The sequence below is a fragment of the Carcharodon carcharias genome (assembly GCF_017639515.1).
Source record: "Carcharodon carcharias isolate sCarCar2 chromosome 29 unlocalized genomic scaffold, sCarCar2.pri SUPER_29_unloc_2, whole genome shotgun sequence".
Taxonomy (NCBI): domain Eukaryota; kingdom Metazoa; phylum Chordata; class Chondrichthyes; order Lamniformes; family Lamnidae; genus Carcharodon; species Carcharodon carcharias.
This window is the reverse complement of record NW_024470665.1, coordinates 1949801-1972943: the sequence shown is the minus strand read 5'-3', so window position 1 is coordinate 1972943 and position 23143 is coordinate 1949801. Positions and strand designations below refer to the sequence as shown.

The window sequence follows — 23143 nt, the reverse complement described above, 5'->3', positions numbered from 1 at the left end:
CAATGAATACAGGAGTGTCAGATACTGGGTGCAATGAATACAGGAGTGTCAGATACTGGGTGCAATGAATACAGGAGTGTCAGATACTGAGTGCAATGAATACAGGAGTGTCAGATACTGGGTGCAATGAATACAGGAGTGTCAGATACTGGGTGCAATGAATACAGGAGTGTCAGATACTGGGTGCAATGAATACCGGAGTGTCAGATACTGGGTGCAATGAATACAGGAGTGTCAGATACTGGGTGCAATGAATACAGGAGTGTCAGATACTGGGTGCAATCAATACCGGAGTGTCAGATACTGGGTGCAATGAATACAGGAGTGTCAGATACTGGGTGCAATGAGTACAGGAGTGTCAGATACTGGGTGCAATGAATACAGAAGTGTCAGATACTGGGTGCAATGAATACAGGAGTGTCAGATACTGGGTGCAATGAATACAGGAGTGTCAGATACTGGGTGCAATGAATACAGGAGTGTCAGATACTGGGTGCAATGAATACAGGAGTGTCAGATACTGGGTGCAATGAATACAGGAGTGTCAGATACTGGCTACAATGAATACAGGAGTGTCAGATACTGGGTGCAATGAATACAGGAGTGTCAGATACTGGGTGCAATGAATACAGGAGTGTCAGATACTGGGTGCAATGAATACAGGAGTGTCAGATACTGGGTGCAATGAATACAGGAGTGTCAGATACTGGGTGCAATGAATACAGGAGTGTCAGATACTGAGTGCAATGAATACAGGAGTGTCAGATACTGGGTGCAATCAATACAGGAGTGTCAGATACTGGCTACAGTGAATACAGGAGTGTCAGATACTGGCTACAGTAACTGACATTGGGAGTGACCAATACCGGGAGCGAGCAGTACAGTAGTGAGCGATACTGAGAGTGATCATTATAGGAGTGACCGATACCTGGAGCGATCGATACAGGACCGGCCGGTACCGGGGACGATCGATACAGGACCGGCCGGTACCGGGGACGACCGATGCAGGAGCGGCCGGTACCGGGGACGACCGATGCAGGAGCGGCCGGTACCGGGGACGACCGATGCAGGAGCGGCCGGTACCGGGGACGACCGATGCAGGAGCGGCCGGTACCGGGGACGACCGATGCAGGAGCGGCCGGTACCGGGGACGACCGATGCAGGAGCGGCCGGTACCGGGGACGACCGATGCAGGAGCGGCCGGTACCGGGGACGACCGATGCAGGAGCGGCCGGTACCGGGGACGACCGATGCAGGAGCGGCCGGTACCGGGGACGACCGATGCAGGAGCGGCCGGTACCGGGGACGACCGATGCAGGAGCGGCCGGTACCGGGGACGACCGATGCAGGAGCGGCCGGTACCGGGGACGACCGATGCAGGAGCGGCCGGTACCGGGGACGACCGATGCAGGAGCGGCCGGTACCGGGGACGACCGATGCAGGAGCGGCCGGTACCGGGGACGACCGATAACAGGAGCGGCCGGTACCGGGGACGACCGATAACAGGAGCGGCCGGTACCGGGGACAACCAATGCAGGAGCGGCCGGTACCGGGGACGATTGATACCGGGGACGACCGATATTCCGAACGGTCCATACACGAGCGACCGACACCGTGAAAGATCAACACACAAGCGACCGATATTCCGAGCGATCCATACACAAGCGATCGATACCGGGGACGACCGATACTCCAAATGATCCATACACGGGCAACCGGCGCCGTGGATCGGCGGGGACAGGGAAGCGGCCAATACCGCGGAGAGACCAGTTTTGGGGGTTATCTGGTACAAGAGTAACCAATTCACGAGTGGTGGAAAGGCCAGGAGTGACCAGTTGTGGGGTTGGTTAGTATGTGACTGCTCAATATTGGGAGTGGGCACTATGGGTTGCCGGTACCTGGCAGTGACCCACACCTGGGTGTGAGTGATAGGGGAGCGTTGGTCCCGGGATGGAGGGGTGGACCAAACTGTCTGCATGTTAGCATCAGAGTGGTCTGGCCTACTTATTAATCCTGCCAGGAAAGTAGGGCTGAAGTCAACTCTGTGTAATCTCAAACTCATCCAAAACATGATTGTCTGGCACCATAACTCGAAGCATTTTACCTCCTGGTCGTGCCACACCTTGGTTTAAAATTCTAATTCTCTTTTTGCAAATCCCTCCTCCTCCTCCCTCCCTAAATCTGTAACCTCCTCCAGCCCCTACAACCCTCCCTATCTCTGTAACCTCCTCCAGCCCCTACAACCCTCCCTATCTCTGTAACCTCCTCCAGCCACTACAACCCTCCCTATCTCTGTAACCTCCTCCAGCCCCTACAAACCTCCCTATCTCTGTAACCTCCTCCAGCCCATACAACCCTCCCTATCTCTGTAACCTCCTCCAGCCCCTACAACCCTCCCTATCTCTGTAACCCCCTCCAGCCCCTACAACCCTCCCTATCACTGTAACCTCCTCCAGCCCCTACAACCCTCCCTATCTCTGTAACCTCCTCCAGCCCCTACAACCCTCCCTATCTCTGTAACCCCCTCTAGCCCCCACACCCTCCCTATCTCTGTAACCTCCTCCAGCCCCTACAACCCTTCGAGATCTCTGCGCTCCTCCAATTCTGGCCTCTTAACCGTCCCCCCGATTCCCATCGCTCCACCATTGGCGGCCGTGCCTTCAGCTGCCTGATTGGCGGGGGCGGGGGGGGGTGCAGGTGGGGGGCCTGAACTCTGGAACTCCCTCCCTGAACCTCTCCACCTCGTTCCTTTTTAAGATGCTTCTTAGAAACGGACCTCTTTGACTGAGCTTTTGGTCACTGGTCCCTAATATCTCCTGCCTGTGGCCTGGCCGGGGGGAGGGCAAGGGAGGTCAGGTTTCCTCTCATTTATATTCCTGCCAAGTGCCTCGGAGTGATCTGAAAGGCGCTACGCAAATGCACGTCCCCGTTGGTGCTGTGCTGAAATGAGGCGGACAAATGCTGGCGGCTGGTGTGATCCTCGTTCGTCGACCGGCCTCTCCAGAAGCACTGCTTTACTCGTAAGGGTAGTGAGTGGCGGGAGGGGGCGGAACTTGGGGAGGAGGGAGTTACTCCGATTATAGCAGGTTAATGTGCGTCCGAACGCACCGAGGTGAAATGATGTTTTCCTTGCCAAGCTGTGTACGTTGGTGGGGGGTGGGGTGGAGGGGTGGTTGCAGCTGGCTGGTCGACCAGTTACCAACCAAGCACCTTGGGGCCCAAATTCCTGCCGGATAGAATTGACAAGCAGGGAACTTCAGCGTGTTTGGTCTCTTGGCGACTCTGCACTGGTGGAGCACTCGCCGCGTCCCCGATTGGAAAGGACAAGGCTCTGCAAAGGTTGAGGAGGAACGACAGCAGAGCTGACAGGCCAGGACTTTCAGAAAGCGTTAAACAGCCCAGGATCCTTTTATCTCTGGAGAGAAACGAAGGAAAAGGGTGACTTTTTCCAACCAACAAAAAAAAAATAATAATTCTCCTCCCCGGGATGCGGACTTCGCTGGCCAGACCATTCTCGCCCGCCCTCGACCATTGCCAGAGGGGGACAGTTAAGAGTCGGCCCCGGGTATCTGGGTCACCAGTCCAGTGACGTTACTGCTGTATCCCCTTGAATGGGTGTGCGTCCTTGGTTAGACCGCACTTGGGGCCCTGTCCCGCAGTCCTGGTCTCCTTGGGTGAAAAGAGGGGAGACTGCAGAAAGTGTGGCAAACATTTACGACAGTGGCACCAACACTGTGAGTTGACACCGACCTGGGGAAACAGCGAACAGGGGTGAGACCAGAACGAGGGGACCATCGATTATAAGATCATCACTTAATAAACCCAACGGGGGAATTCAGGAGAAACTTCTTTTACCCAGGGAGTGGGGGAGAATGTGGGACTCGCTCCCACAGGGAGTGGTCGAGGTGAATGGTGTCGATGTGTTTAAGGGGGAAGTTGGATAAACACATGAGGGAGAGAAAGGAATCGAAGGATATGGGGATGGGGTGAGATGCGGGAGTTGGGGTAGGAGGAGCAGACTCTTTGCTGCTGAATCTGTGTAACGATTATGTGAAGTTTTCTTGCTGGGAAATTTGAAGTTTCTGACCCGTTTCTCCACGAATTATCTGGAGGGTGCGGACAGAGATTTAATTTCTGTTCTTGCACACTCAGGAATGCAGTTAGGGAAGCTGTTTTCTCAACTAATTGAGGGGGCTGAATGAGCCTCCTCCTGTTCCTGTGTAACAGGCTCAAGGGGGCTGAATGTGCCTTCTCCTGTTCCTGTGTAACAGGCTCGAGGGGCTGAATGGCCTCCTGTTCCTGTGTAACAGGCTCGAGGGGCTGAATGGCCTCCTGTTCCTGTGTAACAGGCTCGAGGGGCTGAATGGCCTCCTGTTCCTGTGTAACAGGCTCGAGGGGCTGAATGGCCTCCTGTTCCTTTGTAACAGGCTTGAGGGGGGGCTGAACGGGCCTCCTCCTGTTCCTGTGTAACAGGCTTGAGGGGGCTGAATGGGCCTCCTCCTGTTCCTGTGTAACAGGCTCGAGGGGGCTGAATGGGCCTCCTCCTGTTCCTGTGTAACAGGCTCGAGGGGGCTGAATGGGTCTCCTCCTGTTCCTGTGTAACAGGCTCGAGGGGGGGCTGAATGGCTTCCTCCTGTTCCTGTGTAACAGGCTCGAGGGGGCTGAATGGACCTCCTCCTGTTCCTGTGTAACAGGCTCGAGGGGGCTGAATGGGCCTCCTCCTGTTCCTGTGTAACAAGCTCAAGGGGGCTGAATGGGCCTCCTCCTGTTCCTGCGTAACAGGCTCGAGGGGGGGCTGAATGGGCCTCCTCCTGTTCCTGTGTAACGGCCTCAGAATGTACCTGGAGGGAGGGTTTGTGCTGTAATACAGCATGTCGTAGCTAGTGGTTGCGTTTGCAACGATTTACCAGCTCTGAAGAAGACTCATATGGACTTGAAACGTTAACTCTGTTACCCTCTCCACAGATGCTGCCGGACCTGCTGAGTATTTCCAGCATTATCTGTTTGTAACCAGTTGGCCTGGTGTGAGGGAGTGAATTTAGTGCGTGCAGGCAGATTGCACAGCCCAGCAGTGCCTGTGTGGGTGAAAGGAGTGGAATAATTTAAATAGGCTGTCAGTACTGTACACCATCACTGTCATTACTCGAGATCTGTGAGAAGGTGACAGCTATGATCTTAGCGTGAGCAGGTCAGTTTTTAAGCTGAAAGTTACTCCCATTTACATGGAAACAGGGACTTGCATTTCCTTAGCACCTTTCACGCCTCCCACCCCCCCCCCCCCAGGACGTTTCAAACCTTCACAGCCAGCGGAGGACGTTTTCTGAAGCGAGGTCACTGCTGTAATGTAGGAGACGCAGCAGCGAATTTGCACACAGCAAGATCCCACAAACAGCCATGTGATAATGACCCAGATCATTTGTTTTGTTCTTTTTTTTAGTGATGTTGCTTGAGGGATAAGTATTGGTCCCAGGGCACACGGGAGAAATAACCCACCCAGCACCCGTCTCCCCCGTCGCACCCCACCCACAACTCTTCTTCCAAACAGTGGCTGTGGGATCTTTTACACTCACATGGGAGGGCGGACAGGGAACTTTGTTTAATGTGTCATCTGAAAGATGACACCACTGACAGTGCAGCGCTCCCTCAGCACTGACCCTCCGACAGTGCAGCACTCCCTCAGCACTGACCCTCCGACCGTGCAGCACTCCCTCAGTACTGACCCTCCGACAGTGCAGCACTCCCTCAGCACTGACCCTCCGACAGTGCAGCACTCCCTCAGCACTGACCCTCCGACAGTGCGGCACTCCCTCAGCACTGACCCTCCGACAGTGCGGCGCTCCCTCAGCACTGACCCTCCGGCAGTGCGGCGCTCCCTCAGCGCTGACCCTCCAGCAGTGCGGCGCTCCCTCAGCGCTTACCCTCCGGCATCGCTGGGCTCCGTCAGAGCTGACCTTCCGACATTGCGGCGCTCCTTCAGTACTGACCTTCTGACAGTGCGGCACTCCCTCAGCGCTGACCCTCCAACAGTGCGGCGCTCCCTCAGTACTGACCCGCTGACAGTGCGGCACTCCCTCAGTACTGACCCTCCGACAGTGCGGCACTCCCTCAGTACTGACCCTCCGACAGTGCGGCGCTCCCTCAGCACTGACCCTCCGACAGTGCAGCACTCCCTCAGTACTGACCCTCCGACAGTGCAGCGCTCCCTCAGCACTGACCCTCCGACAGTGCGGCACTCCCTCAGCGCTGACCCTCCAACAGTGCGGCGCTCCCTCAGTACTGACCCGCTGACAGTGCGGCACTCCCTCAGTACTGACCCTCCGACAGTGCGGCGCTCCCTCAATACTGAACCTCCGACAGTGCGGCACTCCCTCAGTACTGACCCTCCGACAGTGCGGCACTCCCTCAGTACTGACCCTCCGACAGTGCGGCACTCCCTCAGTACTGACCCTCCGACAGTGCGGCACTCCCTCAGTACTGACCCTCCGACAGTGCGGCACTCCCTCAGTACTGACCCTCCGACAGTGCGGCACTCCCTCAGTACTGACCCTCCGACAGTGCGGCGCTCCCTCAGCACTGACCCTCCGACAGTGCAGCTCTCCCTCAGCACTGACCCTCCGACAGTGCAGCACTCCCTCAGCACTGACCCTCCGACAGTGCGGCGCTCCCTCAGCACTGACCCTCCGACAGTGCGGCGCTCCCTCAGCACTGACCCTCCGACAGTGCGGCGCTCCCTCAGCACTGACCCTCCGACAGTGCGGCGCTCCCTCAGCGCTGACCCTCTAGCAGTGCGGCGCTCCCTCAGCGCTTACCCTCCGGCATCGCTGGGCTCCCTCAGCGCTGACCCTCCGACAGTGCAGCACTCCCTCAGTACTGACCCTCCGACAGTGCAGCACTCCCTCAGTACTGACCCTCCGACAGTGCAGCACTCCCTCAGCACTGACCCTCCGACAGTGCGGCGCTCCCTCAGCACTGACCCTCCGGCAGTGCGGCGCTCCCTCAGCGCTGACCCTCCGGCAGTGCGACGCTCCCTCAGCGCTGACCCTCCGGCAGTGCGACGCTCCCTCAGCGCTGACCCTCCGGCAGTGCGACGCTCCCTCAGCGCTGACCCTCCGGCAGTGCGACGCTCCCTCAGCGCTGAACCTCCAGCAGTGCGACGCTCCCTCAGCGCTGACCCTCCGGCAGTGCGACGCTCCCTCAGCGCTGACCCTCCGGCAGTGCGGCGCTCCCTCAGCGCTGACCCTCCGGCAGTGCGGCGCTCCCTCAGCGTTGACCCTCCGGCAGTGCGGCGCTCCCTCAGCGCTGACCCTCCAGCAGTGCGGCGCTCCCTCAGCGCTTACCCTCCGGCATCGCTGGGCTCCCTCAGCGCTGACCCTCCGACAGTGCGGCGCTCCCTCAGCGCTGACCCTCCGACAGTGCGGCGCTCCCTCAGCGCTGACCCTCTGACAGTGCGGCGCTCCCTCAGTACTGACCCTCTGACAGTGCGGCACTTCCTCAGTGCTGACCCTCCAACAGTGCGGCACTCCCTCAGCGCTGACCCTCCAACAGTGCGGCGCTCCCTCAGTGATGACCTGCTGACAGTGCGGCACTCTCTCAGTACTGACCCTCCGACAGTGCGGCACTCCCTCAGCACTGACCCTCTGACAGTGCAACACTCCTTCAGCACTGACCCTCCGACAGTGCGGCGCTCCCTCAGCACTGACCCTCCGACAGTGCGGCGCTCCCTCAGCACTGACCCTCCGACAGTGTGGCACTCCCTCAGCACTGACCCTCCGACAGTGCGGCGCTTCCTCAGCGCTGACCCTCCAGCAGTGCGGCGCTCCCTCAGCGCTTACCCTCCGGCATCGCTGGGCTCCCTCAGCGCTGACCCTCCGACAGTGCAGCACTCCCTCAGTACTGACCCTCCGACAGTGCAGCACTCCCTCAGTACTGACCCTCCGACAGTGCAGCACTCCCTCAGTACTGACCCTCCGACAGTGCGGCACTCCCTCAGTACTGACCCTCCGACAGTGCGGCACTCCCTCAGCACTGACCCTCCGGCAGTGCGGCGCTCCCTCAGCACTGACCCTCCGACAGTGCGGCGCTCCCTCAGCACTGACCCTCCGACAGTGCGGCGCTCCCTCAGCACTGACCCTCCGACAGCGCGGCGCTCCCTCAGCACTGACCCTCCGACAGCGCGGCGCTCCCTCAGCACTGACCCTCCGACAGCGCGGCGCTCCCTCAGCACTGACCGTCCGACAGCGCGGCGCTCCCTCAGCACTGACCGTCCGACAGCGCGGCGCTCCCTCAGCACTGACCGTCCGACAGCGCGGCGCTCCCTCAGCACTGACCGTCCGACAGCGCGACGCTCCCTCAGCACTGACCGTCCGACAGCGCGGCGCTCCCTCAGCACTGACCGTCCGACAGCGCGGCGCTCCCTCAGCACTGACCCTCCGACAGCGCGGCGCTCCCTCAGCACTGACCCTCCGACAGCGCGGCGCTCCCTCAGCACTGACCCTCCGACAGCGCGGCGCTCCCTCAGCACTGACCGTCCGACAGCGCGGCGCTCCCTCAGCACTGACCGTCCGACAGCGCGGCGCTCCCTCAGCACTGACCGTCCGACAGCGCGGCGCTCCCTCAGCACTGACCGTCCGACAGCGCGGCGCTCCCTCAGCACTGACCCTCCGACAGCGCGGCGCTCCCTCAGCACTGACCCTCCGACAGCGCGGCGCTCCCTCAGCACTGACCCTCCGACAGTGCGGCGCTCCCTCAGCGCTGACCCTCTAGCAGTGCGGCGCTCCCTCAGCGCTTACCCTCCGGCATCGCTGGGCTCCCTCAGCGCTGACCCTCCGACAGTGCAGCACTCCCTCAGTACTGACCCTCCGACAGTGCAGCACTCCCTCAGTACTGACCCTCCGACAGTGCAGCACTCCCTCAGCACTGACCCTCCGACAGTGCGGCGCTCCCTCAGCACTGACCCTCCGGCAGTGCGGCGCTCCCTCAGCGCTGACCCTCCGGCAGTGCGACGCTCCCTCAGCGCTGACCCTCCGGCAGTGCGACGCTCCCTCAGCGCTGACCCTCCGGCAGTGCGACGCTCCCTCAGCGCTGAACCTCCAGCAGTGCGACGCTCCCTCAGCGCTGACCCTCCGGAAGTGCGACGCTCCCTCAGCGCTGACCCTCCGGCAGTGCGGCGCTCCCTCAGCGCTGACCCTCCGGCAGTGCGGCGCTCCCTCAGCGTTGACCCTCCGGCAGTGCGGCGCTCCCTCAGCGCTGACCCTCCAGCAGTGCGGCGCTCCCTCAGCGCTTACCCTCCGGCATCGCTGGGCTCCCTCAGCGCTGACCTTCCGACAGTGCGGCGCTCCCTCAGCGCTGACCCTCTGACAGTGCGGCGCTCCCTCAGCGCTGACCCTCTGACAGTGCGGCGCTCCCTCAGTACTGACCCTCTGACAGTGCGGCACTTCCTCAGTGCTGACCCTCCAACAGTGCGGCACTCCCTCAGCGCTGACCCTCCAACAGTGCGGCGCTCCCTCAGTGATGACCTGCTGACAGTGCGGCACTCTCTCAGTACTGACCCTCCGACAGTGCGGCACTCCCTCAGCACTGACCCTCTGACAGTGCAACACTCCTTCAGCACTGACCCTCCGACAGTGCGGCGCTCCCTCAGCACTGACCCTCCGACAGTGCGGCGCTCCCTCAGCACTGACCCTCCGACAGTGTGGCACTCCCTCAGCACTGACCCTCCGACAGTGCGGCGCTTCCTCAGCGCTGACCCTCCAGCAGTGCGGCGCTCCCTCAGCGCTTACCCTCCGGCATCGCTGGGCTCCCTCAGCGCTGACCCTCCGACAGTGCAGCACTCCCTCAGTACTGACCCTCCGACAGTGCAGCACTCCCTCAGTACTGACCCTCCGACAGTGCAGCACTCCCTCAGTACTGACCCTCCGACAGTGCGGCACTCCCTCAGTACTGACCCTCCGACAGTGCGGCACTCCCTCAGCACTGACCCTCCGGCAGTGCGGCGCTCCCTCAGCACTGACCCTCCGACAGTGCGGCGCTCCCTCAGCACTGACCCTCCGACAGTGCAGCGCTCCCTCAGCACTGACCCTCCGACAGTGCGGCGCTCCCTCAGCACTGACCCTCCGACAGCGCGGCGCTCCCTCAGCACTGACCCTCCGACAGCGCGGCGCTCCCTCAGCACTGACCCTCCGACAGCGCGGCGCTCCCTCAGCACTGACCGTCCGACAGCGCGGCGCTCCCTCAGCACTGACCGTCCGACAGCGCGACGCTCCCTCAGCACTGACCGTCCGACAGCGCGGCGCTCCCTCAGCACTGACCGTCCGACAGAGCGACGCTCCCTCAGCACTGACCGTCCGACAGCGCGGCGCTCCCTCAGCACTGACCGTCCGACAGCGCGGCGCTCCCTCAGCACTGACCCTCCGACAGCGCGGCGCTCCCTCAGCACTGACCCTCCGACAGCGCGGCGCTCCCTCAGCACTGACCCTCCGACAGCGCGGCGCTCCCTCAGCACTGACCCTCCGACAGCGCGGCGCTCCCTCAGCACTGACCCTCCGACAGCGCGGCGCTCCCTCAGCACTGACCCTCCGACAGCGCGGCGCTCCCTCAGCACTGACCCTCCGACAGCGCGGCGCTCCCTCAGCACTGACCCTCCGACAGCGCGGCGCTCCCTCAGCACTGACCCTCCGACAGCGCGGCGCTCCCTCAGCACTGACCCTCCGACAGCGCGGCGCTCCCTCAGCACTGACCCTCCGACAGCGCGGCGCTCCCTCAGCACTGACCCTCCGACAGCGCGGCGCTCCCTCAGCACTGACCCTCCGACAGCGCGGCGCTCCCTCAGCACTGACCCTCCGACAGCGCGGCGCTCCCTCAGCACTGACCCTCCGACAGCGCGGCGCTCCCTCAGCACTGACCCTCCGACAGCGCGGCGCTCCCTCAGCACTGACCCTCCGACAGCGCGGCGCTCCCTCAGCACTGACCCTCCGACAGCGCGGCGCTCCCTCAGCACTGACCCTCCGACAGCGCGGCGCTCCCTCAGCACTGACCCTCCGACAGCGCGGCGCTCCCTCAGCACTGACCCTCCGACAGCGCGGCGCTCCCTCAGCACTGACCCTCCGACAGCGCGGCGCTCCCTCAGCACTGACCCTCCGACAGCGCGGCGCTCCCTCAGCACTGACCCTCCGACAGCGCGGCGCTCCCTCAGCACTGACCCTCCGACAGCGCGGCGCTCCCTCAGCACTGACCCTCCGACAGCGCGGCGCTCCCTCAGCACTGACCCTCCGACAGCGCGGCGCTCCCTCAGCACTGACCCTCCGACAGAGCGGCGCTCCCTCAGCACTGACCGTCCGACAGCGCGGCGCTCCCTCAGCACTGACCGTCCGACAGCGCGGCGCTCCCTCAGCACTGACCGTCCGACAGTGCGGCGCTCCCTCAGCACTGACCCTCCGACAGTGCGGCGCTCCCTCAGCACTGACCCTCCGACAGTGCGGCGCTCCCTCAGCACTGACCCTCCGACAGTGCGGCGCTCCCTCAGCACTGACCCTCCGACAGTGCGGCGCTCCCTCAGCACTGACCCTCCGACAGTGCGGCGCTCCCTCAGCACTGACCCTCCGACAGTGCGGCGCTCCCTCAGCACTGACCCTCCGACAGTGCGGCGCTCCCTCAGCACTGACCCTCCGACAGTGCGGCGCTCCCTCAGCACTGACCCTCCGACAGTGCGGCGCTCCCTCAGCACTGACCCTCCGACAGTGCGGCGCTCCCTCAGCACTGACCCTCCGACAGTGCGGCGCTCCCTCAGCACTGACACTCCGACAGTGCGGCGCTCCCTCAGCACTGACCCTCCGACAGTGCGGCGCTCCCTCAGCACTGACCCTCCGACAGTGCGGCGCTCCCTCAGCACTGACCCTCCGACAGTGCGGCGCTCCCTCAGCACTGACCCTCCGACAGTGCGGCGCTCCCTCAGCACTGACCCTCCGACAGTGCGGCGCTCCCTCAGCACTGACCCTCCGACAGTGCGGCGCTCCCTCAGCACTGACCCTCCGACAGTGCGGCGCTCCCTCAGCACTGACCCTCCGACAGTGCGGCGCTCCCTCAGCACTGACCCTCCGACAGTGCGGCGCTCCCTCAGCACTGACCCTCCGACAGTGCGGCGCTCCCTCAGCACTGACCCTCCGACAGTGCGGCGCTCCCTCAGCACTGACCCTCCGACAGTGCGGCGCTCCCTCAGCACTGACCCTCCTACAGTGCGGCGCTCCCTCAGCACTGACCCTCCGACAGTGCGGCGCTCCCTCAGCACTGACCCTCCGACAGTGCGGCGCTCCCTCAGCACTGACCCTCCGACAGTGCGGCGCTCCCTCAGCACTGACCCTCCGACAGTGCGGCGCTCCCTCAGCACTGACCCTCCGACAGTGCGGCGCTCCCTCAGCACTGACCCTCCGACAGTGCGGCGCTCCCTCAGCACTGACCCTCCGACAGTGCGGCGCTCCCTCAGCACTGACCCTCCGACAGTGCGGCGCTCCCTCAGCACTGACCCTCCGACAGTGCGGCGCTCCCTCAGCACTGACCCTCCGACAGTGCGGCGCTCCCTCAGCACTGACCCTCCGACAGTGCGGCGCTCCCTCAGCACTGACCCTCCGACAGTGCGGCGCTCCCTCAGCACTGACCCTCCGACAGTGCGGCGCTCCCTCAGCACTGACCCTCCGACAGTGCGGCGCTCCCTCAGCACTGACCCTCCGACAGTGCGGCGCTCCCTCAGCACTGACCCTCCGACAGTGCGGCGCTCCCTCAGCACTGACCCTCCGACAGTGCGGCGCTCCCTCAGCACTGACCCTCCGACAGTGCAGCACACCCTCAGTACTACCTCTGCGTTGCAGCCTGTATTCTGGAGTTGGCACCTCAGGGGAAAGCTCACAAGTCTCCACCCCTGCCTCAGCTTATGTCTTGCTGAAGCCATTGTGCTTTTGTTACCTCCAGACTTGACTATGTCAACGCTCTCCGAGCTGGTCTCCCACTTTCCACCCTCCTCAAACTTCAGCTCGTACAAACTGGTGCTATTCAAATTCTAACTTGCAGCGAGCCCCACTGGCCCCTCACCCCGTGTCATTCACTGACCCACGTTGGCTCCTGGTCTGGCAGTGTCTTAGTTTTAAAATTCACATCCCTGTTTTCTAGTTCCTCCCTGACCCTGTCCTGACATCTCCATCTCGCTTCCGACAATGCAGCAGTGACTACACTTTAACAAGTATTTCATTGTCTTTGCAATGTACTGAGGTCATGAAAGGAGCTATACAAATACAAGTCCTTTTATTTCTCTCCGTCATCTCCTCTGGTTCAAGCCCCTTGTACGTTCCTCATTTCCAGTTCTGGCCGTCCCTTCAGCCCTCCGGGCCCTAAGCTCCGGAATTCTTATCCTAAACCTCCCTAACCTGAAGATACCCCTTACAAAAAAACACCCATCCCCACCCCTGTACCAGGGCTCATTTCCAACGGAATAGAGCTGAAAAGCAGACGATTTAGCTTAAAGTTGTTTCATTGGTTAGACCACACTTGGAGCACTGTGCACGGTTCGGATCACCATGTCCCTTGGTTAGACCACACTCGGTGCTCTGAAAATGGTGAACAAGTGAACTGTAAATGACAGAGTTGTGGTTGATGTTGGATCAGGGGATTAAGGGTTAGCGAACTGAGGCAGGGAGATGGAGTTAAAATACAGATCAGCCATGATCTGACTGAATAGCTTAACAGGCTCCAGAGCTGAAGAGGCCTCCTCCTGTTCCTGTGTAACAGGCTCGGGGGGCTGAATGGGCTTCTTCCTGTCCCTGTGTAACAGGCTCGAGGGGGCTGAATGGGACTCCTCCTGTCCCTGTGTAACAGGCTCCAGAGCTGAAGAGGCCTCCTCCTGTTCCTGTGTAACAGGCTCGAGGGGGCTGAATGGGCCTCCTCCTGTCCCTGTGTAACAGGCTCGAGGGGCTGAATGGGATTCCTCCTATTCCTGTGTAACAGGCTCGAGGGGGCTGAATGGGATTCCTCCTATTCCTGTGTTACAGGCTCAAGGGGGCTGAATGGGCCTCCTCCTGTTCCTGTGTAACAAGCTCGAGGGGGCTGAATGGGTCTCCCCCAGTTCCTGCGTAACAGGCTCGAGGGGGCTGAATGGGCCTCCTTCTGTTCCTGTGTAACAGGCTCGAGGGGGCTGAATGGGCCTCCTCCTATTCCTGCGTAACAGGCTCGAGGGGGCTGAATGGGTCTCCTCCTGTTCCTGTGTAACAGGCTCGAGGGGGCTGAATGGGCCTCCTCCTGTTCCTGTATAACAGGCTCTAGGGGGATAAATGGGCCTCCTCCTCTCAGGTGCAAGGTGCAGAGTGACAGGCGTCACCAGTGACACAGCTGTCAGGGGTGTTGTGAAGCTCAATTGCATAGAAAACACAGCTCTGAAAAAGGCCGTTGGGTCCACCTGCCCTGTGCGTGTGATTCTGAGCCTCATCCCACCCCATCCCCATATCCCTTTCTCTCCCTCATGTGTTTATCCAGCTTCCCCTTTAAACATGTCTACACTATTCACCTCGACCACTTCCTGTGGGAGCGAGTTCCACATTCTCCCCGCTCTCTGGGTAAAGAAGTTTCTCCTGACTTACAAATGATTAAACATATCCGTGACTGCCTGTCTAGATGGTGAAGGTGTTAAACAAGTTCAGACTGGTTTTTCTCATCTCTCTCTCTCTCTCTCTCCCTGTCCTTCCCCAACTTTAGAGTGAAGAATTTACTGGTTTTACATCAGAAGATGAGACCCTGACGAGCCCACTACGATTAGCCCTCCGCTCTCAGAAGAGTAAGTTTATTTTTTCTTTCTGATACAGCCAGGGCGTTGAAACGTGGTTCGGTTGCGTGGATGCGTTTACTTATCTGACTGCAGTCTTTCAGCATTTATGCACATGTTTGTTGCTCGTGAGAGCAGTGAGAAGAGAAGGGACACGAGACAACCCCATGCCATTCGCAGCTTGGTCGATTTAATGCATGGTTTCTCTCCACCTTGACTCCTTGAGTCAGAAGCCAATGGGTTCAGGCCCCCATGACAGAGGTATGAGTATATGATTCAGGCCGACGATTGTCTGTGCCAGTGCGGAGGGAGTGCAGCACTGTTGGAGGGTCAGTACTGAGGGAGTGCCGCATTGTCCCAGGGCCAGTACTGAGGGAGTGCCGCACTGTCGGAAGGTCAGAAGTGATGGAGCGCTGCTCTATGAGGGTCAGTATTCAGTGATAACCGCAATGAGTCATGAAAGGATTTGCCTGGATGGTGGTGCCCTCCTTGGTTGAATAGCTGCACGTGAAATTGTGGCCCTGGAATGTGCTGTAATGTGTTTGGATTTAGAAATGAGCAATTCTGCCAAGCATTTAATTGTCCTCTGTTGTTTGGTAGAGTTATAAAACTGCTTTGTTGTACTGGTAGGGACAGGTCTGTCACTATATAACATTGGGGTACAGTACTGGTGGGGACGGGTCTGTCTCTGTATACCACTGGGGTACAGTGTTGGTGGGTACGGGTCTGTCGCTATATAAGACTGGTGTACAGTACTGGTGGGGGCGGGTCTGTCACTGTATAACACTGGGGTACAGTACTGGTGGGGCAGGTCTGTCACTGTATAACACGGGGTACAGTATTGGTGGGGCAGGTCTGTCACTGTATAACACTGGGGTACAATACTGGTGGGGACAGGCCTGTCACTGTATAACACTGGGGTACAGTACTGGTGGGGACAGGTCTGTCAGTTTATAACACTGTGGTACAGTACTGGTGGGGATGGGTCTGTCACTTTTTAGCTCTGGGGTACAGTACTGGTGGGGACAGGTCAGTCACTGTATAACACTGGGGTACAGTACTGGTGGGGACGGGTCTGTCACTGTATAACACTGGGGTACAGTACTGGTGGGGACAGGTCTGTCACTATAACAATTGGGTACGGTACTGGTGGGGACGGGTCTGTCACTGTATAACACTGGGGTACAGTACTGGTGGGGATGGGTCTGTCACTTTTTAGCTCTGGGGTACAGTACTGGTGGGGACAGGTCTGTCACTGTTTAGCACTGGGGTACAGTACTGGTGGGGACGGGTCTGTCATTGTATAACACTGGGGTACAGTACCTGTGGGGTTAGTTCTGTCACTGTATTACGCTGGTGGGGACAGACCTGTCACTGTATAACACTGGGGTACAGTACTGGTGGGGACGGGTCTGTCACTTTTTAGCTCTGGGGTACAGTACTGGTGGGGACAGGTCTGTCACTGTTTAGCACTGGGGTACAGTACTGGTGGGGACAAGTCTGTCACTGTATAACACTGGGGTACAGTACTGGTGGGGAGAGGTCTGTCAGTGTATAACACTAGGGTACAGTACTGGTGGGGATGGGTCTGTCCCCGTATAACACTGGGGTACAGTACTGATGGGGACGGGTCTGTCACTGTATAACACTGGGGTACAGTATTGGTGGGGACAGGTCTGTCACTGTATAACACTGGGGTACAGTACTGGTGGGGACAGGTCTGTCACTGTATAACACTGGGGTACAGTACTGGTGGGGACAGGTCTGTCACTATAACACTGAGGTACAGTACTGGTGGGGAAACGTCTGTCACTATGACGCTGGGGTACAGTACTGGTGGGGATGGGTCTTTCACTGTATAAAACTGGGGTACAGTACTGGGGTGACAGGTCTGTCACTGTATAACACTGGGGTACAGCACTTGGGGAGCCAGGTCTGTCACTGTATAACACTGGGATACAGTACTGGTGGGGACGGGTCTTTCACTGTATAACACTGGGGTGCAGTACTTGGGTGACAGGTCTGTCACTGTATAACACTGGGGTACAGTACTGGTGGGGACTGGTCTGTCACTGTATAACACTGGGGTACAGTACCAGTCTGTCACTGTATAACACAGGGGTCGAGTACTGGAGGGGACGGATCTGTCACTGCATAACACTGGGGTACATTACATGTGGGGACAGTTCTGTCACTATTACACTGGTGGGGACAGACCTGTCACTGCGTAACACTGTGGTACAGCACTGGTGGGGAATGGTCTGTCACTGTGTAACACTGGAGTACGGTACTGGTGGGGATGGGTCTGTCACTGTATAACACTGGGGTACAGTACTGGTGGGGACGGGTCTGTCACTGTATAACACTGGGTACAGTACTGGTGGGGACGGGTCTGTCACTGTATAACACTGGGTACAGTACTGGTGGGGACGGGTCTGTCACTGTATAACACTAAGGTACAGAACTGGGGGGCGGGGACAGGTCTGGCACTGTATAACACTGGGGTAGAGTACTGGAGGGGACGGGTCTGTCACTGTATAACACTGGGGTACAGTACTGGTGGGGACGGGTCTGTCATTGTATAATACTGGGGTACAATACTGGTGGGGATGGGCCTGTCACTATATAACACTGGGGTACAGTACCTGTGTGGATAGTTCTGTCACTGTATTACGCTGGTGGGGACAGACCTGTCACTGTATAACACTGGGGTACACCACTGGGGAGGACAGGTTTGTCACTGTATAACACTGGGGTACAGTACTGGTGGGGACGGGTCTGTCATTGTATAATGCTGGGGTACAGTAATGGTGGGGACAGTTCTATCACTGTTTAACACGGGTACAGTACTGGGGTGACAGGTCTGTCACTGTATAACACTGGGACACAGCACTGGTTGGGTTAGGTCTGTCACAGTGTAACACGGGTACAGCACTTGTGGGGGCAGGTCTGTCACTGTGTAACTGGGGTACAATACTGGTGGGGATTGGTCTGTCGCTGTAAAACACTGGGATATAGTACCAGTGATGACGGGTCTGTCACTGTATAACAGTGGGGTACTTTACTGGTTGAGACGGGTCTGTCTCAGTATAACACTGGGGTGCAGTACTGGTGGGGTTGGGACTGTCGCTGTTTAGCGTTGGGGTACAGTAATGGTGGGGGAGGGTCTGTGTCTCTATAACAATGGAGTACAGTACTGGTGGGGTCAGGTCTGCCACTGCATAACATCGGTTGTCACTGTTTAATACTGGGGTACAGTACTGGTGGGGACAGGTCTATCACTACAACACTGGGATACAGCACTGGTGGGGACAGGTCTGTCACTGTATAACACGGGTACAGTACTGGTGGGGATGGGTCTGTCACTGTATAACACTGGGGTACAGTACTGGTGGGGACAGGTCTATCACTGTATAAAACTGGGGTACAATACTGTTGGGGAGAGGTCTTTCGCTGTATAACGCTTGGTGCAGTACTGGTGGGGACAGTTCTGGCACTGTATGACACGAGCACTGTACTCGTGGGGACGGGTCTGTCACTGTATAACAATGGTGGGGACAGGTCTGTCATTGTCTAACACTGGTGGGGAGAAACCTGTCACTTACACTGGGGTACTGCACTGGTGGGGCCAAGTCTGTCACTGTATAACACTGGCGTACAGTACTGGTGGGGATGGGCCTGTCACTATATAATGTTGGGGTACAGTACTGGTCTGTCTCTGTATAACACTAGGGTGCAGTACTTTGGGGGGGGGGGGGTGGCTGGTGGGTGGCGGGGACAGGTCTGTCACTAAAACACTGGGATACAGAACTGGGGGGCGGGGGACAGGTGTCTCACTATCACACTGGGATACAGTACTGGTGGGGACAGGTCTGTCACTGTATAACACTGGGGTACAGTTCTGGTGGGGACGGGTCTGTCACTGTATAACACTGGGGTACAGTACTGGAGGGGACAGGTCTGTCACTCTATAACGCTGGGGTACAGTACTGGTGGGGACGGGTCTGTCACTGTATAACACTGGGGTACAGTACTGGTGGGGACGGGTCTGTCACTGTATAACACTGGGGTACAGTACTGGTGGGGATGGCTCTGTCACTGTATAACACTGGGGTACAGCATTGGTGGGGGCAGGTCTGTTACTGTAGAACACTGGGGTCCAGTATGGGTGGGGACGGGTCTGTTACCGTATAACATTGGGGTACAGTACTGGTGAGGGCAGGTCTGTCACTGTATAACACTGGGGTGCAGTACTGGTGGGGACACGTCTGTCACTGTATAACACTGGGGTACAGTACAGGTGGGGACAGGTCTGTCACTGTATAACACTGGGGTACAGGACTGGTGGGGACGGGTCTGTCACTGTATAACACTGGGGTACAGTACTGGTGGGGACAGGTCTGTCACTGTATAACACTGGGGCACAGTACTGGTGGGGACAGGTCCGTCACTGTATAACACTGGGGTGCAGTACTGGTGAGGACAGGTGTGTCACTGTATAACACTGGGGTACAGTACTGGTGGGGACACGTCAGTCACTGTATAACACGGGGGGGCAGTACTGGTGAAGACAGGTCTGTCACTGTATAACACTGGGGTGCAGTACTGGTGAGGACAGGTCTGTCATTGTATAAAACTGGAGTACAGTACTGGTGGGGACAAATCCGACATTGTATAACATTGGGGTACAGTACTCTGGGGACGGGTCTGTCGTTGTATAACACTGGGGTACAGTACTGGTGGGGACGGATCTGTCACTGTATAACACTGGGGTACAGTACTGGTGGGGATGGGTCTGTCACTGTGTAATACTGGGGTACAGTACTGGTGGGGACACGTCTGTCACTGTATAACACTGGGGTACAGTACAGGTGGGGACAGGTCTGTCACTGTATAACATGGGGTACAGTACTGGTGAGGGCAGGTCTGTCACTGTATAACACTGGGGTGCAGTACTGGTGGGGACAGGTCTGTCACTGTATAACATGGGGTACAGTACTGGTGAGGGCAGGTCTGTCACTGTATAACACTGGGGTGCAGTACTGGTGGGGACACGTCTGTCACTGTATAACACTGGGGTACAGTACAGGTGGGGACAGGTCTGTCACTGTATAACACTGGGGTACATTACTGGTGGGGTGGGTCTATCACTGTATAACACTGGGGTACAGTACTGGTGGGGACGGGTCTGTAACTGTATAACACTGGGGTACAGTACTGGTGGGGGACAAGTCTGTCACTGTATAACACTGGGGTACAGTACTGGTGGGGACAGGTCTGTCACTGTATAACATTGGTGGGGACAGACCTGTCACTGTTTAACATTGGGGTACAGCACTTGGGGAGACAGGTCTGTCACTGTATAACACTGGGGTGCAGCACTTGGGGGGCGCAGGTCTGTAACTGTATAACACTGGCATACAACACTGGGAAGGATAGGTCTGTAACTGTATATCACTGGGGTACAGTGCTGGTGGGGTAGGTCTGTCACTGTATAACACTGGGGTACAGTACTGGTGGGGATGGGTATGTCATTGTATAACCCTGGGGTACAGTACTGGTGAGGACAGGTCTGTCACTGTATAACACTGGGGTACATTACTGATGGGGACAGGTCTGTCACTGTATAACACGGGTACAGTAATGGTGGGGACGAGTCTGTCACTATAACACGGGTACAGTACTGGTGGGGACAGGTCTGTCACGGTATAACATTGGGCTACAGAACTAGAGGGCGGGGGACAGGTCTGTCACTATAACAGTAGGATACTGTACTGGTTGGGACAGTTCTGTCACTGTATAACACTGGTGGGTCAGTTCTGTCACTGTATAACACTGGTGGGGACAGACCTGTCACTTTGTAGCACTGGGGTACAGCACTGATGGGGACAGGTCTGTCACTGTATAACACTGGGGTACAGCAGTGATGGGGGCAGGTCTGTCACTGTATAACACTGGTGGGGACAGGTCTGTCACTGTGTAATACTGGGGTACAATATTTGTGGGGTTGGTTCTGTCACTGTAAAGCACTGGGATACAGTGCCAGTGATGACGGGTCTGTCACTGTATAACAGTGGGGTACATTACTGGTGGAGACGGGTCTGTCTCAGTATAACACTGGGGTACAGTACTGGTGGGGTTGGGTCTGTCGCTGAAAAAACACTGATGTACAGTAATAGTGGGGATGGGTCTGTGTCTGTATAACAATGGGATACTGTACTGGTGGGGGCAGGTCTGCCACTGTATAACATGGGTACAGCACTGGTGGGGACGGGTCTGTCACTGTATAATACTGGGGTACAGTACTGGTGGGGTGGGTCTGTCACTGTGTAACACTGGGGTACAGCACTGGTGGGGACAGGACTGTCACTGTATAACACGGGTACAGAACTGGGGGGCGGGGGACAGGTGTCTCACTATAACACTGGGGTACAGTACTGGAGGGGGAAGGTCTGTCATTGTATAACATTGGGGTACTGTACTGGTGGGGACGGGTCTGTCACTATAACGCTGGGGTACTGTACTGTTGTGGAGAGATCTGTCACTATAACACTGGGGTACAGAACTGGGGGGTGGGGGACAGGACTGTCACTATAACGGTGGGATACAGCACTGATGGGGACTGGTCTGTCACTGTATAACGCTGGGGTACAGTACTGGTGGAGAAGGGTCTGTCACTGTATAACACTGGGTATAGTACTGGTGTGGACGGGTCTGTCATAGCATAATGCTGGGGTACAGTACCTGTGGGGACAGTTCTGTCACTGTTTAACACGGGGGTACAGTACTGGGCTGGCAGGTCTGTCACTGTGCAACACTGGGGTACAGTACAGGTGGGGACAGATCTGTCACTGTAAAACACTGGGGTACAGTACTGGTGGGTACAGGTCTGTCACTGTATAACACTGGGGTAAAGTACTGGTGGGGGCAGGTCTATCACTGTACAACACTGGGATACAGAACTGGTGGAGACAGGTCTGTCACTGTATATCACTGGTGGGAAGAGGCCTGTCAATAACACCTGGGTATAGCACTGGTGGAGACAGGTCTGACACTGTACAACACTGGGGCACAGTACTGGTGGGGTCCGGTCTGTCACTGTGTAACACTGGGGCACAGTACTGGTGGGGACCGGTCTGTCACTGTGTAACACTTGGGTATAGCCCTGATGGGGACCGGTCTGTAACTGTATAACACTGGGGTATAGTACTGGTGGGGACGGGTCTGTCACTGTATAACACTGGGGCACAGTACTGGTGGGGACAGGTCTGTCACTGTATAACACTGGGGCACAGTACTGGTGGGGACAGGTCTGTCACTGTATAACACTGGGATACAGCACTGGTGGGGACGGGTCTGTCACTGTGTAGCACTGGGATACAGTGCCAGTGATGATGGGTCTGTCACTGTATAACAGTGGGGTAATTACTGGTGGAGACGGGTCTGTCTCAGTATAACACTGGGGTACAGTACTGGTGGGGTTGGGTCTGTCGCTGAAAAAACACTGATTTACAGTAATGGTGGGGAAGGCTCTGTGTCTGTATAACAATGGGATACTGTACTGGTGGGGGCAGGTCTGCCACTGCATAACATTGCTGGGGACAAGCCTGTCACTATATAACTCTGGGGTTTAGTAATGGTGGGGAGTGTTCCGTCACTGTGTAACACTGGGGTACAACACTGGTGGTGACAGGTCTGTCACTGTATAACACGGGTACAGAACTGGGGGACGGGGGACAGGTGTCTCACTATAACACTGGGGTACAGTACTGGTGGGGTGGGTCTGTCACTGTGTAACACTGGGGTACAGCACTGGTGGGGGCAGGTCTGTCATTGTATAACATTGTGGTACAGTACTGGTGGGGATGGGTCTGTCACTATAACACTGGGGTATTGTACCGTTGGGGAGAGATCTGTCACTATAACACTGGGGTACAGAACTGGGGGGCTGGGGACAGGTCTGTCAGTATAACAGTGGGATGCAGTACAGATGGGGACTGGTCTGTCACTGTATAACACTGGGGTACAGTACTGGTGGAGACGGATCTGTCACTGTATAAGGCTGGGGTACAGTACAGGTGGGGACCGGTCTGTCACTGTATAACACGGGTACAGTACTGGTGGGGACGGGTCTGTCATTGTATAACACTGGGGTATAGTACTGGTGGGGACAGGCCTGTCACTGCATAATGCTGGGGTTCAGTACCTGTGGGGACATGTCTGTCACTGTTTAACAGGGGAGTACAGTACTGGGGTGACAGGTCTGTCACTGTACAACACTGGGGTGCAGCACTTGGGGGCCGCAGGTCTGTAACTGTATAACACTGGCATACAACACTGGGA

At 57.9% G+C, this 23143-nt stretch overlaps 1 protein-coding gene across 1 annotated transcript in view; it reads left to right on the top strand.

Moving 5' to 3' along the window:
- kmt2bb (lysine (K)-specific methyltransferase 2Bb) overlaps positions 1-23143 on the top strand; it is a 139335-nt gene that overhangs the window by 9553 nt on the left and 106639 nt on the right. Inside the window, exon 2 of the mRNA XM_041181157.1 lies at positions 14734-14812. Coding sequence (XP_041037091.1) covers positions 14734-14812 — 79 coding nt within the window. The remainder of the gene's footprint in view (positions 1-14733; positions 14813-23143) is intronic.